Raw genomic sequence first — 14055 nt, 5'->3', positions numbered from 1 at the left:
AAGAGTACATCTGTCATTAGCGAAATCATAGCCGTTGACTTGTTTCCATTGACACTTAAGTGGCGAACTCAGCCAGCCTCAAAATGTAGTCCGTCCAAGTCTCTCCGACCAGTAGATAAGTAAAACCAAACCCCAAGTTTAACCCGCCAAGCCCATTTCCGCAAGGGACACAGGGCACATGACTGCGCGCATCCAGAGAATATTCGCCAAGCGGTCCCCGACCAGTCCCATCTTTGGGAAGCTACTGCCACAGCAACCACTCTTCCTCCACATTGGTCTTCGCTCATACCACACCCTCCGCTTATCTTAGTAGACAAAGCGTGTTCCCTAAAGAGTAGCCTTCTACTACCTACAGGCAGACTCACTACTTTCTTGATATAGAAGTAGTGAACTGCTACCTCAGGCGCAAACAACCTAAAGCGACAGGCAGTAAGGAATCTGCCTGCACTAGAGTAAAAACATACATCATTACAAGCAGCTTTGCCTGTTAAGATAGACAGCAGGGTATTGCATAAGCGGAGTCCGGCTGATGTGGAGGAAAACCTAGCAGGATGTGGCAGTAACGTACCTCCCGATCTTTGAGACCAACCAAGACCACCAACATGGGCGGATGTGCACGCCAAGCCAAGCAGGTGGAATTCCAATTCCAACTTATGTGCAACAAGCACAGCAAGTGTGGACAACTGTACCAGCAGTGGATTGAGATCGGTTCGATACATGCAACTTACTCTTCTACAAACACACCCCCCCCGCCCCTCTCCTTCCTCCCCAGTGGAAAATCTGAATACTTGCCTGATTGACCTGACTGCGTGGGATGTTGTGGTACATACATCATTTGAGCGAGATTCAAATTTTAGGCAGATGTCACTACCTACTTACTTACTTACTACTATGAGAATGATCATCTCGAAATAAGATTCTACATGAAATCTTAGTTATTTACAAAGTAGTTAGAATTGATCATTCGACCCACGGACCCCCCGGAATGCGGGGAAGCTTAGTACCATTAGTATGTGATAATACTAATAGTAGTCCATACTATGATTCTTAACTACTAGTAAAGTTTAATATTTATACCTGAAATGGAATAACTATCCCTTAGCGGCAGTTACTGATCACGCAGCTAGTAGTTTAGTCTACGTAAGTGAATTGCTTAAAAATAGATAGTTCATTTACTAATCTACAAAGTATTTGGATGTGTTCTAGAATTGTGACGACCGGTGGGATGATCTTCTAGATGTATACGTAACTTTAGTTAGGATTTCCACGCGGAATGGATGGGGGGCGGGAGGGCGATGATGCCATCGCCCCGGAATATTTGGTGATGTGACGGATAGATAGATAGATACATTCGTTCCGACGGCATGTCCGAGTTTAATTTATCTATCTATTCTATGTATCTTACTTGATTACTTGTTATTGTGTGTATGTTTGTTGTATGTGGGATGTAAATTATTATGTGATGTGGGCAGGACACGGGGGTTGGCGTTGTGTAAGGGTTGGCTTGATTCAGACTGATTAATTGATTGATTGGATTTACTTCCAACTGTTTGTGTGGGATGAAGCATACTAGTAAGTACTAGTCATGGGACATTGAATTAGAATTTCTGGCTCTATTCACAAAGTCTACTAGTTAGTATGTGTCCTTGTACATTTGTGGTTCTTTCAAGCCTTGGTAAAGGTGGGAAGAAGTGAGGATCCGTGGATCGGAGGATTATGGGCAGGTGATTTCTTTTTCTTCTTGTCTCCTTTCCCGTCCTGGTTTTTTTATCGTCGTTGTCCAACCCATCTGGGAATAATAAATGGTTCCGGCGAAGAATTCTGGAAATGGGTTGAGTGAGTGGCAAGGGGAGGGCTTTGATCTGGTTGGTGGTTGGATTGTTGGAGAAAGACTCCGTGGAAGTTACTTGTCTTAGTAATGAGGTCTACTTATTAGGAAATAGTCTATCACTGAGGTGAGTGCAGTGGACTTGCACCGGAAACCATTCAGTAGAAGTGGTAGTATAATCTGGGGATGGAATAAAGTCAGATTACTTACCTGCTGTATGACATGTACTGTACCGGGGATGTTTCTATCTCGTATCAATCAGTAAACCAATTTACATTGGTATGAGGACAGATCGCATGTCGGGGCTGGCTGGCTGGCTGTAGTGAAACCCGCCTGTTCTTTGGAAATCCCCCCAATGTATCGCGTGCTCAATCCCACACCCAATCAAACATTGTGGCGACGCTGCTGACGCATGTCCCCGTTAGTCATCAGCCTCAGAACCCCTGTCGGATCCGGCCGGGAGTGGAAACAGCGCGACCAATCAGCAAGAAACCTTTTGCCAAGGGGCCAAGAGTGGGTGATTGAAAAAGGACTAGTGTGCAGCGGGATGCTCGGCTAGCAGACCGGGGAAGGGAAGATGGTTCATTTCGAAAAATGAAGCGAAGCAGCGGTGTCAGCGGATTGTCTATCTCAGACAAATCAGGCAGGAGGAAAGATTCAAGGTAACAGGTATAATCTCGGCTAAGATCAAAGACCATTGATTAGACTAAAGTACCAGTTTTACTAGTGTCGCCATCGGAGAACCGCGCCACCGCGATTGGCTCGCGTGGCAACGCCTCGAGGAATCCGTTGCCTATCAGAGGGATTGGCGGTGTCCCGTTTTCTGGCCTGTGAGTGGTGAGCCCCGGGCGGTTATCAGGCGGTTCTGCCGATCTCCACTCTGGCTCTTTGAAATATGCCGGGGACAGCAGCAGAAAGCAGCAGAAAAGATAATGCTAACGGAACTACCAGAGTAGACTAGTCTAGTCGCAGAAATAAAAGATACCATGCAGCAAACTTAGCCAAGACTTTCAAAATAAGAAAGTCACATTTTTCGGGAGATAATAGATACATACATACACCACGACCATCACCCCAGATACAATTAATCAATCATTCTTCTATTCGGCTCTCCTGAAGATCCTCCTCCCGTGGCTGTGAGATCACCCTCCCTGCGTCACCAACCATGGAACCTTCCGCAATCACACCATCGTCCCCGCTGATGGTTCCATTGTTGCGGTGACATGGAGATCTGGTGCGACACGCCCCGGTAGCGCGGCTGTCGCCCTTTTCCCTCCCGGTTTTCATTGCCCACCCATGGATGCTTTGGTTGGTTGGGTCAATTTTTTGCTCGTCTACTGTCTTCCGTCTCCACCAGTCCCTTCGCTCCGCCTGACTTACTTATATCCTTCTCTGGCCCGGCTGTCTCTCTTTGTCGTCCGCTCCCTTTCCCTATTGACACTTCTCTCTCTCTCTCACTTACTCCTCCGTCATTTCCTTCCTTTTTAACCTTCCCGTCACACTTTCCGACATCATTGCCTTCTCTGGTGTCGACGTCACGCGTCTCCCCTTTTAACTTCACTTCTATCCTGATCCAGTGCATCCCTCCCCGGACAGAGAGTGTCCCCTATCAACATCATGGCTGAGAAGAAGCCTAACATCCTCTACATCATGGCCGACCAGATGGCGGCCCCCTTGTTGGCTTTCCACGACAAGGATTCCCCCATCAAAACTCCCAACTTGAACAAGTTGGCGCAGGAAGGTGTCGTTTTTGACTCCGCCTACTGCAACTCGCCGCTCTGCGCGCCCTCGCGCTTCGTCATGGTGACCGGTCAATTGCCCTCCAAGATCGGTGCCTACGACAACGCTTCCGATCTGCCTGCAGATACCCCCACCTACGCTCATTATCTGCGCCGTGAAGGCTATCATACCGCTTTGGCCGGTAAAATGCACTTTTGCGGTCCGGATCAGCTGCACGGATACGAGCAGCGCCTGACCAGCGACATCTATCCTGGCGATTACGGCTGGTCAGTGAATTGGGATGAGCCGGTAAGTTTATTCACCCCGCCATCCGGCTTGGAGAATGGCGAAATGCTGACCGAAATAGGAAATCCGTCCCGACTGGTACCACAACATGTCTTCCGTCATGGAGGCGGGTCCCGTGGTGCGCACTAACCAGCTGGACTTTGATGAGGAGGTCATCTACAAGTCCACCCAGTACCTCTATGATCATGTGCGTCAGCGCAACGACCAGCCGTTCTGTCTGACCGTGTCCATGACTCATCCCCACGACCCTTATGCTATGACTAAGGAGTTCTGGGATTTGTATGAGGACGTCGAGATCCCGCTGCCTAAGCAGGCGGCTATCCCGCAGGACCAGCAGGATCCGCACTCGCAGCGTGTGCTCAAGTGCATTGACCTCTGGGGCAAGGAAATGCCCGAGGAGCGTATCAAGGCGGCCCGCCGCGCTTACTACGCTGCCTGCACGTACGTCGACACCAACGTGGGCAAGCTGCTCAAGGTGCTTGATGACTGCGGAGTCCGTGACGACACCATCATCGTCTTCACTGGCGACCACGGCGACATGCTGGGTGAGCGCGGTCTCTGGTACAAGATGGTCTGGTACGAGAACTCGTCGCGTGTGCCGTTTATTGTCAACGCGCCCAAGCGATTCGCACCCAAGCGGGTGAAGGAGAATGTGTCGACCATGGACCTGCTGCCGACATTCGCAGAGATGGTGGGGGCACCGCTGGTGCGCGAGCTGCCGCTGGACGGCGTGTCGCTGATGCCCTACCTGACCGGCGAGGACGGCGTCAAGACCAACACGGTGCTGGGTGAGTACATGGCAGAAGGAACGCAGTCGCCAACGGTGATGATCCGGCGCGGCCGCTACAAGTTCGTGTACTCGTTGATTGACCCACCCATGTTGTTCGACTTGGAAGCCGACCCACAAGAGCGGGTCAACTTGGTGGCGGGGCTGACGGAGAAGCCGTCGTTTGAGGCTCCGAAGCCCGTGCCTGTCACACAGTTGAACCCTGCGCCGCTGCCCACGCCAGGCGATTCGCCTCGGGGGTCACCGATGCAGCGTGCGTCGTTCCCGTTCCCCACGCCCCCGCGCACCCCTAGCCCGGGCAAGTCGGCGTACGCCCTCCCGGAGAGCCGTGAGCCGGCCAAGCTGCTGGCGTACTTTACCGAGGAGGTGCACGCGCGGTGGGATCTGGAGAAGATCCGCGAGGACGTGCTGCGGTCGCAGCGCCGCCGACGCCTCGTGTACTCTGCCCTGATCCAGGGCACTCCATCGATCTGGGACTACGAGCCGCGAGTGGACCCTAGTGCACAATACGTGCGCAACCAGGGCAAGGGCGCGCTGGACGATGTGGAAATGATCTCTCGGTGGCCGCGGGTGTTGCAGCAGGCTGCGACCGCAAAGGGGATGAACGTTTAACTGATCTTTTCCTGTTTATACAATTTGCTTAAGTTGTGATGGACGGGTTGTTTGGGTATTAAAATTGGAGTCATAGCGAGGCGCATGGGCTTGCATTGCAGCTATTTCTTGCGTCTAGCGTTGAGCTTATGTATTATAAGACATTGAATCAATGTATGTACGCAATACCGGAAGATTGATTTATTCCTACACCTTTCCACCTTTATCACCCGTAGCGGCCGAATAGTTAACAGTAGATGGTATTAACTCAGCAGTCACTGAGAAAGTTTTATATCCAAATGACGTGTTGTCAGGGGCCGTTTGTGATGCCAAAACAAAGAGTGCACTACGTCACATGTAACCATGGATGATCTAACTTTGTAACTTCTCCGCACTCCAACCTCGTCATCTCACCACACCATTCGAACAGCATCACCATGATCATCCTAATCCTTCTCATAATAGTCATAATCATAATCTAGTCTAATCTCATTAGTTACTATGTCCCCCAGAAAACTCACCCTCGCCATCGCCCACCCAACCATAACATCCACCTCCCCATCCCAAATCACCCAGCTCGCCCACACCGCAGCGTCCAAGGGCGCTCATCTCCTCGTCATCCCGTCTTACGCGACACCAGCTGCAGCAACAGCAAGAAATAAGAGTCCGAGAGACCAATATTTGAAGCTATTCAATTGCGCTCACGACCTCTCCGACCCGGGAAGTAATCCAGAGTGTCATGGCGAGAAGAAATCCAAAGCTACAGAGATCCTGGAACATCTCGCTCAGGAAACGAAACTGTTCCTGATTGTGGGATTGCTGGAGCGCGCGTGTGGGAATTTGTATCATACTGTGGTGTATATTCATCCTGCGAATGGGTTGGTGGAGAAGAGGAGGTGTTTTGCGTTGGTTTGTACCCCTTATCTTTCTGTATGAGGATGAACGGGCAGGCTAATGTTTGGTGGTGATGATATAGACCGGTGCAGCGAAAACATACCTCTCTCCCGGACAACCGCATACATCTCCGATCACTATTAATTGCAAAAGTGGGCTTGAGGTGAAGATAGGGGTCGGCTTATGCGAGGAGAATTACCATCCGCTTGTTCGGCAGGAACTCTATACAGCTGGTATTCAAGTCTACATCTCCCTCGGGGGTGTCTCCTATCTCGATGGTAGTGACAGCGATGGTGGGGATGAAATCGGCCTATGGGAGAGTTTACTGCGCACGGTAGCTGTCGAAGGAAGAGTATTCGTTCTGGGTAGTTACACTACTTCTCAGCCTGCGCATCAACATCACCTTGCCTCTCCTACCCGTATCCCCAGCTGGCAATTCTCCCCAGGCGCGAAGAAACGGTCTCTGTCTATTACAGCTGAAGGGCCACATGAGATCGTCTGGCCGGAGGTTCGGCATGCGGATGACGGTGCTACTGCAGCAGCTATGGGACCGCGGAGGTCGGTGACGGCTGAGGGACCGCATGAGATTGTGTGGCCAGGACAGTTGAATGCCGATATGAGTTCGAATGTGGATGGGGAGATGAGTCCGGGGAGAGTGGAGCAGAGACATGTTCATGTTGGTGGTGGTAGTGGTAGTGGAAGGGAAGGGCCGTCGGGAGAAAGTGGGTGTGGAGGGGCAGCATGGATAGTGGGTCCGTTTGGAGAGATTCTGGCGGGTTCGAGGGGAGGAGTATCGTTGGATGATGATGGGCTATTGGTGAGGGAGGTGGATTTGGAGGATTGTATTCGAGGGAGATGGGATCGAGATTTGGCGGGTTAGGCCTATTGAGTTGCCGTTCTATATGGAAATATTGTGCACATTGTGAATATTGTGAATATTTGGAGAGCTGAAGACTACTTTCTAAGTAGTTGAGATCTACCTACCCGAAGAAAAACCTACCATATCTACACAGTGCTAACCATTTAAGCTTCCGTCAAGCAGAGACTTATCATCTGATGATGATGATCCCTGTCGCTGAGCTGGCAGGAGGGGTAACCCCACCATCATTCTATTAGTATCATCCCAGACTATATCCCACTTCATCTACTCCTAACCCATCCACTCTATACTAATCATAGCAAACAATCACCATCACATCCACACCACAATGTCCACAACCACCACCACCACTACATCCACAACAACAACAACAACCCTAACAGGAACAACCACCCACCCCCGCGTCCTCTCCGTCTCCAAATCCCCCACCCACACCATCTCCAAAACCCCCGTACCCTCAATAACCCTCCTCCCCAACCACGGCGTCAGCGGCGACTGCCACGCAGGCAAAACCACCCAGCACACCACCAGCAGCACTACAGCCAGCAACCTCCGGCAAATCCACCTCCTCCCCATCGAATCCCTCCGTCATATCTCCTCCACCTCCTCCTTCAAGGGAACCAAGCCCCTCACTCCGGGTGGAATTGGCGAAAACGTGACGACGGAGGGCATCGAGTTGGGGAATTTACCTCCCGGTACGGAGATACATTTCGGGAATCAGGACGGAAGTGAGAATGGGGCAGTGGTGGTAATTACGAGTGTGAGAGAGCCAGGACCGGGATTGGATCGAGTGAGGCCTGGTTTGATTGAGGCGTTTCGGGGGGTGAGGAAGGGCTGGTGGGGGGTTTTGGGGGTTGTGGTGAAGGGTGGGGAGGTTAGGGGGGGGATGGGGGTTAGAGTCGTGGTGAAGTAGGCTGTTTATCGTATCTACGGTTTAACGTTGCGATTGGTTTGGATGAGTAAAGAATGTGTCTCATTTGATGGTGGTGGTGGTGGTGGTAAAGTATGATAAGCATTGGGTAGTATGTTGTGATGTAATTGACTTTTGGAGGGCCAGGGTATAAGTATAAACATGATTTCTTGGAGGGAATTGAGTGTTTTGTAGTGGATAAATTGCAACTTGTCGAATTTGTCAATTGCTTGAATAGCAATAATGGATCAACGCTACTATACCCTCGCGGAAGGTATGTCCTTACAACTGTACATATAGTAGTAAAAATATACTAATAAACCAGGCTGCCCCTACGCCAGCAACGCCAGTTCGGTGCAGTTGCGCAGCGGCAATGGCGGTCTTCTCTTAATGCAGGATACCCAGCTCATTGAAACTCTCTCTCACTTTGCTCGTGAGCGGATTCCAGAGCGGTATTTTCACTACCTCCATCACCATCGTTACAAATACTAATAGTATTGTTCAACAGCGTAGTACACGCCAAAGCAGCCGGGTACATTTCCTCCCCCATCTACCTCCCCAACAACAACCCTACTAACAGCACAGCACAGCGCATATGGCGAATTCACCTGCACCCACGACTGCTCCGACATCACCTCCGCCAGCTTCCTCAGCGAAATCGGCAAAACCACCCAGTTACTCCTGCGCGTCTCGACCGTTGGTCCGGAGGCTGGATCGGCCGATACCCTGCGTGATGTGCATGGCTGGGCAATGAAGCTTTATACGGATGAGGGGAACTTGGATTGGGTTTTTAATAATACGGTAATACCTCTCGTTGATGAGATGTGAAGTGGGGGTGTAGCTAATGTGTTGGTTATAGCCCGTCTTTTTCATTCGCGATCCGCTCAAGTTTCCGTCGTTGAATCGGTCTCATAAGCGGAATCCGCAGTCGCATTTGCCGGATCCAAATATGGTATTTTTCTTCTATGAGTTGTTTTGTTGGGTCAGGTGCTAACTTGTCATTGATAGTTTTGGGAGTACGTACACATATCCATACTACCAAGTAGGTATCTAACTAGTTAGCTTCCACGCCGGAAATCCAGAAGGCTTCCACCAGCTCCTCCATCTCTTCAGTGATCGAGGCACCCCTGCGTCTTTGAGACATATCAATGCCTACAGTGGACATACCTACAAATTCACCCTCAAGGTATTACCCCTATTTGACAGATTTATGATTACCCAATAACTCTGGATCAGGATGGCTCCTTCAAATACGTCAAATTCCACATCAAAACCACCCAGGGCATCAAAAACCTCACGAAGGAAGAATCCGTCCGCATGGCTGGAGAAAACCCCGACTTTCTCATCCAGGATCTCTTTGAAGCCATCGAGCGGAAAGACTATCCTACATGGAATGTCTATGTGCAGGTCATGTCTCCCGAGCAGGCTGAAAACTATCGGTGGAATATCTTCGATATGACCAAGGTGTGGCCGCATAGTGATTTTCCGCTGCGGCAGATTGGGACGATGAAGTTGAATCGGAATGTATGTTCCCTACTTTGATCCGAATGGTTGACAACGTTGTGCTAATTGACAAGCCCCGGAACTACTTCACCGACATTGAACAAGCCGCTTTCTCCCCATCGAATATGGTTCCTGGTGTTGCTCCATCCGCAGACCCAAGTACATCCCCACTATCCGCTCCTCAGTCCAATCCAAGACTAATATATATGGTATAGTGCTCCAAGCGCGCATGTTCTCCTACCCCGACGCAGCACGCTACCGCGTCGGCACCAACTACCAACAACTCCCGACCAACGCGGCCAAAACCCAAGTGTACTGTCCCTACCAGCGCGACGGGCAAATGAATTTCTCCGACAACTACGGCGCAGATCCCAACTACGTGGGTTCATCTCTGAAGCCCATTAAATTCTACCAAGATGTCAAAGGACAAGCACCGCAGGCTGTCAGCACCCTCACAGAGCATGAGAAGTGGGTAGGTCAGGTGAGCAACTTTCAGTATGGACTGTATGAAGATGATTTCGTGCAAGCGAGGGGGTTGTGGAAGGTGATTGGGAAGGAGGAGGGACATCAGGAACGGTTCTTTGGGAATGTGGCGGTGCATTTGGGGCAGGTTTGGAGTGATAAGTTGAGGGCGAGGGTTTATGGTGAGTTATCCCTTGATTTCTTTGGTGACGGTGCTGATGAATGTAGAGCTGTTTTCGATGGTGGATCCGGGGTTAGGGGAGGGGGTGAAGAAGGCTACGGAGGAAGTGGTGAGGAAGAGGGAGAGTAAGAAATAGATAGTAGATACGTAGATGTGCTGTACTTTGTGTAGCTAGGGGTATAAAAGTGTTGATTATAGTGTTTGTTGTTTTAGGATGGTCAAGAATGCATGCCAGCTGTCATTGCTTAGTACTTTCGGAGAAAAAATGTCAAGGAGCATTCTTGTGCATGGCAGTAGCCAATCCAACCATCGGGAAGAATTTGCTGCATGTGGACTGTAACGGGTGAGTTTCAATACCGCTTTCTCAGATTGTAAGTTTATCACATGCTGTACACGTCTCTCATCTTCATTTATCTTATTATATTTTATAATAGTACTTACAGACTTGCAAATTATACCATTTAAACATATAAAGGCATCACGGTATACATTAATTTACCATAAAATAACTACACGCAACACAGCAACCCTTATCTGCTCGCCCCCTTCATAATATCTACACTGCTCTGATCAACAAGATATCCGGATGCATCGGAACAATAACCCCCTCCCCCCAAACCCAATTCCGGATCTAGACCGCGCATTCACCAATCAGGTCCATTCCAATGCCACGGACTGCAGATCCACCCTAATGATAATATACCCACTGCACAGTCCACACAAGCTAGATACCCCAGCCCTACAACCTCCCTCCCTACATCAGTCCACTATGAAACAAGTATACCATAAGTCCCTACACCATCCACCGCAAAACAAGAAATATCCCAATCTGACTCAACCCAGTCAGATATCCCGCCTCCCCGCTCAACCCGACAGGTCCGGCGATTTCTCGGGTGTAAACACAACAGGGATATACTAGTATAGTACTATAGTTAGTTAGTTGGTCTGCGGTAGTGGTAGTGGTAGTGATAGTCATGAAGTCACCCGTTCCAGCATTCCACCACTCACTAAACCGACCAAGTATATGCATTCCCCCCTCCTTCCCCTCTTTTTCGAATCTGCTGCTTCCGGCGTATTTCTCCCATACACTACTACTACTACAACTACTATTTTCTATTCTTATTATACTTCATCAAGCATATAAACCACCCATTACCACCACCCATCCACATCAACCTACTCATCATAAACACACTGCTTTAATAATAACAAAGGGCTGATCCGGGAAAGGGATATGTCCACCCAAACCAGCACCATGACGACCCTAACCGCCCAAATGGACACGACCAACCGGCCCGACGAATGGAAGATCGAGCAAGGCATGGCAGGTCACAAACTGCCTATTCTCGATCAATCCGGTCTGGACACCGTGCACATCTACCCGCCGAAGCCGACACAGCGGTATAAAGATGAGGAGGCGATTGAGGCAGTCGGGGATCGGAATGAGTTGTTTAAAAGGGAGAAGGAGGGGTGGAAGGGGTATTTATCTCTCCCTCCAATATCCTTTATTTATAATTCTTCTAAATGCTAACGATACATGGCTATGGGTAGATACGTGGAATGGGAAAACTACCCCGACAAAAAAGCCAAAGCGCACCGCATCCTCACCTCTCAGACCTTCGACCCCTGTCCAGATTACATGTTCGGTCCTATCCCCGACACCAACCCCGTCCTGACCGGCGAGGATTTCAAGCAATGGCACGCCGCGCTAGGCGGGGAACTCGCCTCGGTGGCGGATGATAGCTGGCGCACTGTGCTCCGGGAGAAACATCCGGATATGCTGCATCTGCTCCAGTTCCCGTATAACGGGGAGCCGCCGAAGCGGTTGGTCACGTCTAAGGTGGTCACACCGAATCCGCTGCACTTTGTGCGCAATCACGGAGGGATTCCCCTGATCGAGAAGGACAAGTGGAATCTCCAGCTAGATGGACTGGTGAAACATCCGAAGAGCTATACATTGGAGGATCTGCAAGATGAGACGCGGTTCCCGCGGATGGAGAAACTCGTGACGATGCAGTGTTCGGGGACGCGGCGGATCGAGCAGATCGCATTGTATGGGGGCCAGGGAGATGAAGTGCCGCAGGCGCCGTGGGCGGAAGGGGCGATTGGGACGGCGCGGTACGTGGGGATCAGTTTGAAGAAGGTGATTAAGGATTGCGGGGGGTTGATTGCGCCCGCGAAGCATCTGGAGTTGTATGGTGCGGAGACGTATATCAAGGATCTGGAGGCGATGAATTACGTGGTGAGTGTGCCGTGGTCGAAGGTCAAGGCGAACGAGGTGATTCTTGCGTGGGAGATGAACGGCGAGCCATTGCCCAAGATCCATGGGTATCCGTTGCGGGTCGTGGTGCTGGGGTATATCGGCGCGCGCAGCGTCAAGTGGTTGTACCGGATCAAGGCGATTGAGAATCCATCCCGAGCACCTGTGCAGAGCAGGGAGTATCTCTACTTTAACCAGCAGGTCGGGAAATATAACCAGCTTCCTACGGATGGGATCCAGATCCAGGAAATGCCGGTCAGTTCGGCGATCATGTCACCCTGGACGAAGCAGGTGATTGTTCATGAAGGGAAGATCCGGTGCAAGGGGTGGGCGTATTCTGGGGGTGGACGGTGGCCGGAGCGGGTGGAGTTGTCGGCGGATGGAGGGTTCAGTTGGTATGCGGTGCCGCAGGAAAAATTGTCGAAGAAGGGGAGGTGGACGTGGCGGACATGGGAGATGGAGTTGCCGTGTGATGTTGAGGGTTGGATTGAGATTGTCTGTCGGTGTTGGGATAATTCGTTGAATACTCAGCCGTTGAATGTGCGGGCTGCGTGGAATTGGGGTCTGCATGTGACGTCTTCGGCGCATCGCATTAGTGTGTATAGTGTGAACAAGAGGCATGAGGCCACGAGGAGGAAGATTGAGAAGATGGAGCATTTGGGCATTCCTCTTGCCCCGTTGACGTTCTATCAGCCTGTGCCGGGGCAGACACAGGATGAGTATGAGGAGTTTTGGAGGACACATGATCCCAGGGATGCGGATGATTAGATGGGAATAATGTGGATTGGAGGTGGGGGTATATCAGATTGTTTAGTTAGGAGCGAGTAATAATGCTATTCATTGTCTGCAATATAAAAACCTAGCCAGAGTGTAAATTGATGCTGAGGGTCTGATGATTTATGTGCATAGTAGTCCACCTCCAGCCATATGACAATGCTCTTCACATTTCGGCACATTCAATAGTGATACCCTTCATGTACCATGCCGCTCTAATAATAGTATATAATATCAGGCGAACAAAACCAGGTCTACTCTGTGGAAAACTCCGATCTGCTGTAGAGCAGAATCGCAACATTCCAAACATCAGGGTTACAAATCTAGTACGCGTCTTGCCTATAAATAGCCTCGTTTTCCTGCCATTTCACTTGCAGCATCACCCATTCAATCTGTCCCCATTCATTATATATGTATTCCATAAGTATTATGGATCAGGTATAATAGCCCTGCACGGAACGATCCTTCGAGTGAAAGACCCACAGCTTGGTGAAAGCCATCACGGAGACCAAGGGGTATTTAAGCCAGCTTCTTGCCCCATCAACAATGATGCCTTTGATTTCAATCATCACCTTCATGTAGAACACTTGATTCTACTTCATCTCTCTTAAAGTTCATTTATATCATTACATTACCGCTCAAGTTTTGGTACTCACCCAACATTTAATGCAAGACACTCTACTCCCTTCCATCCTATGGATGCAGAATGTCAACAACCACAAACACAGCACTATATCTCTCCAGCTGTCACCTTTGGTTTCTATAAACTTTGCACCGTGATAGATGAACATATACCCTATCCTGTGATACCCTGTCTTCACAACATATAATTATTCTACGCCATCTCAATATTATCATTACTTTCCAATTGCGAACCTGTCACAATATTCACTCTTCTCAGACACGTCCGATGTCTGACATCAGCCGAGTTATCTGGCTAAGTGGAAGTATTCGTTATCA

The 14055-nt window shown here is 50.0% G+C and overlaps 6 protein-coding genes across 6 annotated transcripts; 5 read left to right on the top strand and 1 right to left on the bottom strand.

The window, feature by feature from the left end:
* Positions 1 to 2099: 2099 nt before the first annotated feature.
* On the bottom strand, positions 2100 to 3115 carry BO79DRAFT_229619 (uncharacterized protein; the record flags this gene model as incomplete). The annotated part of the gene is made up of 3 exons (XM_025684052.1): positions 2100 to 2233; positions 2553 to 2651; positions 2989 to 3115. 3 exons carry the CDS (start codon positions 3113 to 3115, stop codon positions 2100 to 2102), a joined length of 360 nt encoding a protein of 119 aa, XP_025538546.1.
* A 118-nt stretch (positions 3116 to 3233) lies between these two features.
* BO79DRAFT_238514 (putative choline sulfatase) lies at positions 3234 to 5423 on the top strand. Its single transcript, XM_025684822.1, has 2 exons — positions 3234 to 3856; positions 3915 to 5423. Exons 1-2 carry the CDS (start codon positions 3446 to 3448, stop codon positions 5250 to 5252), a joined length of 1749 nt encoding a protein of 582 aa, XP_025538545.1. The 5' UTR covers positions 3234 to 3445; the 3' UTR covers positions 5253 to 5423.
* Positions 5424 to 5657: 234 nt separating this feature from the next.
* BO79DRAFT_175464 (nitrilase) lies at positions 5658 to 7005 on the top strand (the record flags this gene model as incomplete). The annotated part of the gene is made up of 2 exons (XM_025679803.1): positions 5658 to 6140; positions 6208 to 7005. The coding sequence occupies exons 1-2, from the start codon at positions 5733 to 5735 to the stop codon at positions 7003 to 7005; spliced, it is 1206 nt and encodes a 401-aa protein (XP_025538544.1). The 5' UTR covers positions 5658 to 5732.
* A 286-nt stretch (positions 7006 to 7291) lies between these two features.
* On the top strand, positions 7292 to 7894 carry BO79DRAFT_175462 (MOSC domain-containing protein; the record flags this gene model as incomplete). The annotated part of the gene is made up of 1 exon (XM_025679802.1): positions 7292 to 7894. A coding segment is annotated over exon 1 (561 nt), but the record flags the coding sequence as incomplete, so codon positions are not given.
* Positions 7895 to 8158: 264 nt separating this feature from the next.
* BO79DRAFT_256307 (catalase) lies at positions 8159 to 10197 on the top strand (the record flags this gene model as incomplete). Its single annotated transcript, XM_025686185.1, has 11 exons — positions 8159 to 8189; positions 8241 to 8367; positions 8424 to 8447; positions 8506 to 8716; positions 8775 to 8867; positions 8924 to 8931; positions 8978 to 9101; positions 9152 to 9439; positions 9493 to 9577; positions 9634 to 10062; positions 10109 to 10197. 11 exons carry the CDS (start codon positions 8159 to 8161, stop codon positions 10195 to 10197), a joined length of 1509 nt encoding a protein of 502 aa, XP_025538542.1.
* Positions 10198 to 11109: 912 nt separating this feature from the next.
* BO79DRAFT_209728 (sulfite oxidase) lies at positions 11110 to 13168 on the top strand (the record flags this gene model as incomplete). Its single annotated transcript, XM_025682657.1, has 2 exons — positions 11110 to 11540; positions 11613 to 13168. Coding segments are annotated over exons 1-2 (1697 nt in total), but the record flags the coding sequence as incomplete, so codon positions are not given.
* Between the last annotated feature and the right edge of the window lie 887 nt (positions 13169 to 14055).

The sequence above is a fragment of the Aspergillus costaricaensis genome, assembly GCF_003184835.1.
Source record: "Aspergillus costaricaensis CBS 115574 unplaced genomic scaffold BO79scaffold_20, whole genome shotgun sequence".
NCBI classification, from domain to species: domain Eukaryota; kingdom Fungi; phylum Ascomycota; class Eurotiomycetes; order Eurotiales; family Aspergillaceae; genus Aspergillus; species Aspergillus costaricensis.
This window is presented reverse-complemented; position numbering and strand designations above follow the sequence as displayed.

Excerpts from the sequence above, each read along its gene's own strand:
- BO79DRAFT_238514 (XM_025684822.1), top strand. The coding sequence starts at position 3,446 with ATGGCTGAGAAGAAGCCTAACATCCTCTACATCATGGCCGACCAGATG. Across the intron at positions 3,857-3,914 it reads CAGTGAATTGGGATGAGCCG|GAAATCCGTCCCGACTGGTA; the intron begins GTAAGTTTATTC and ends TGACCGAAATAG.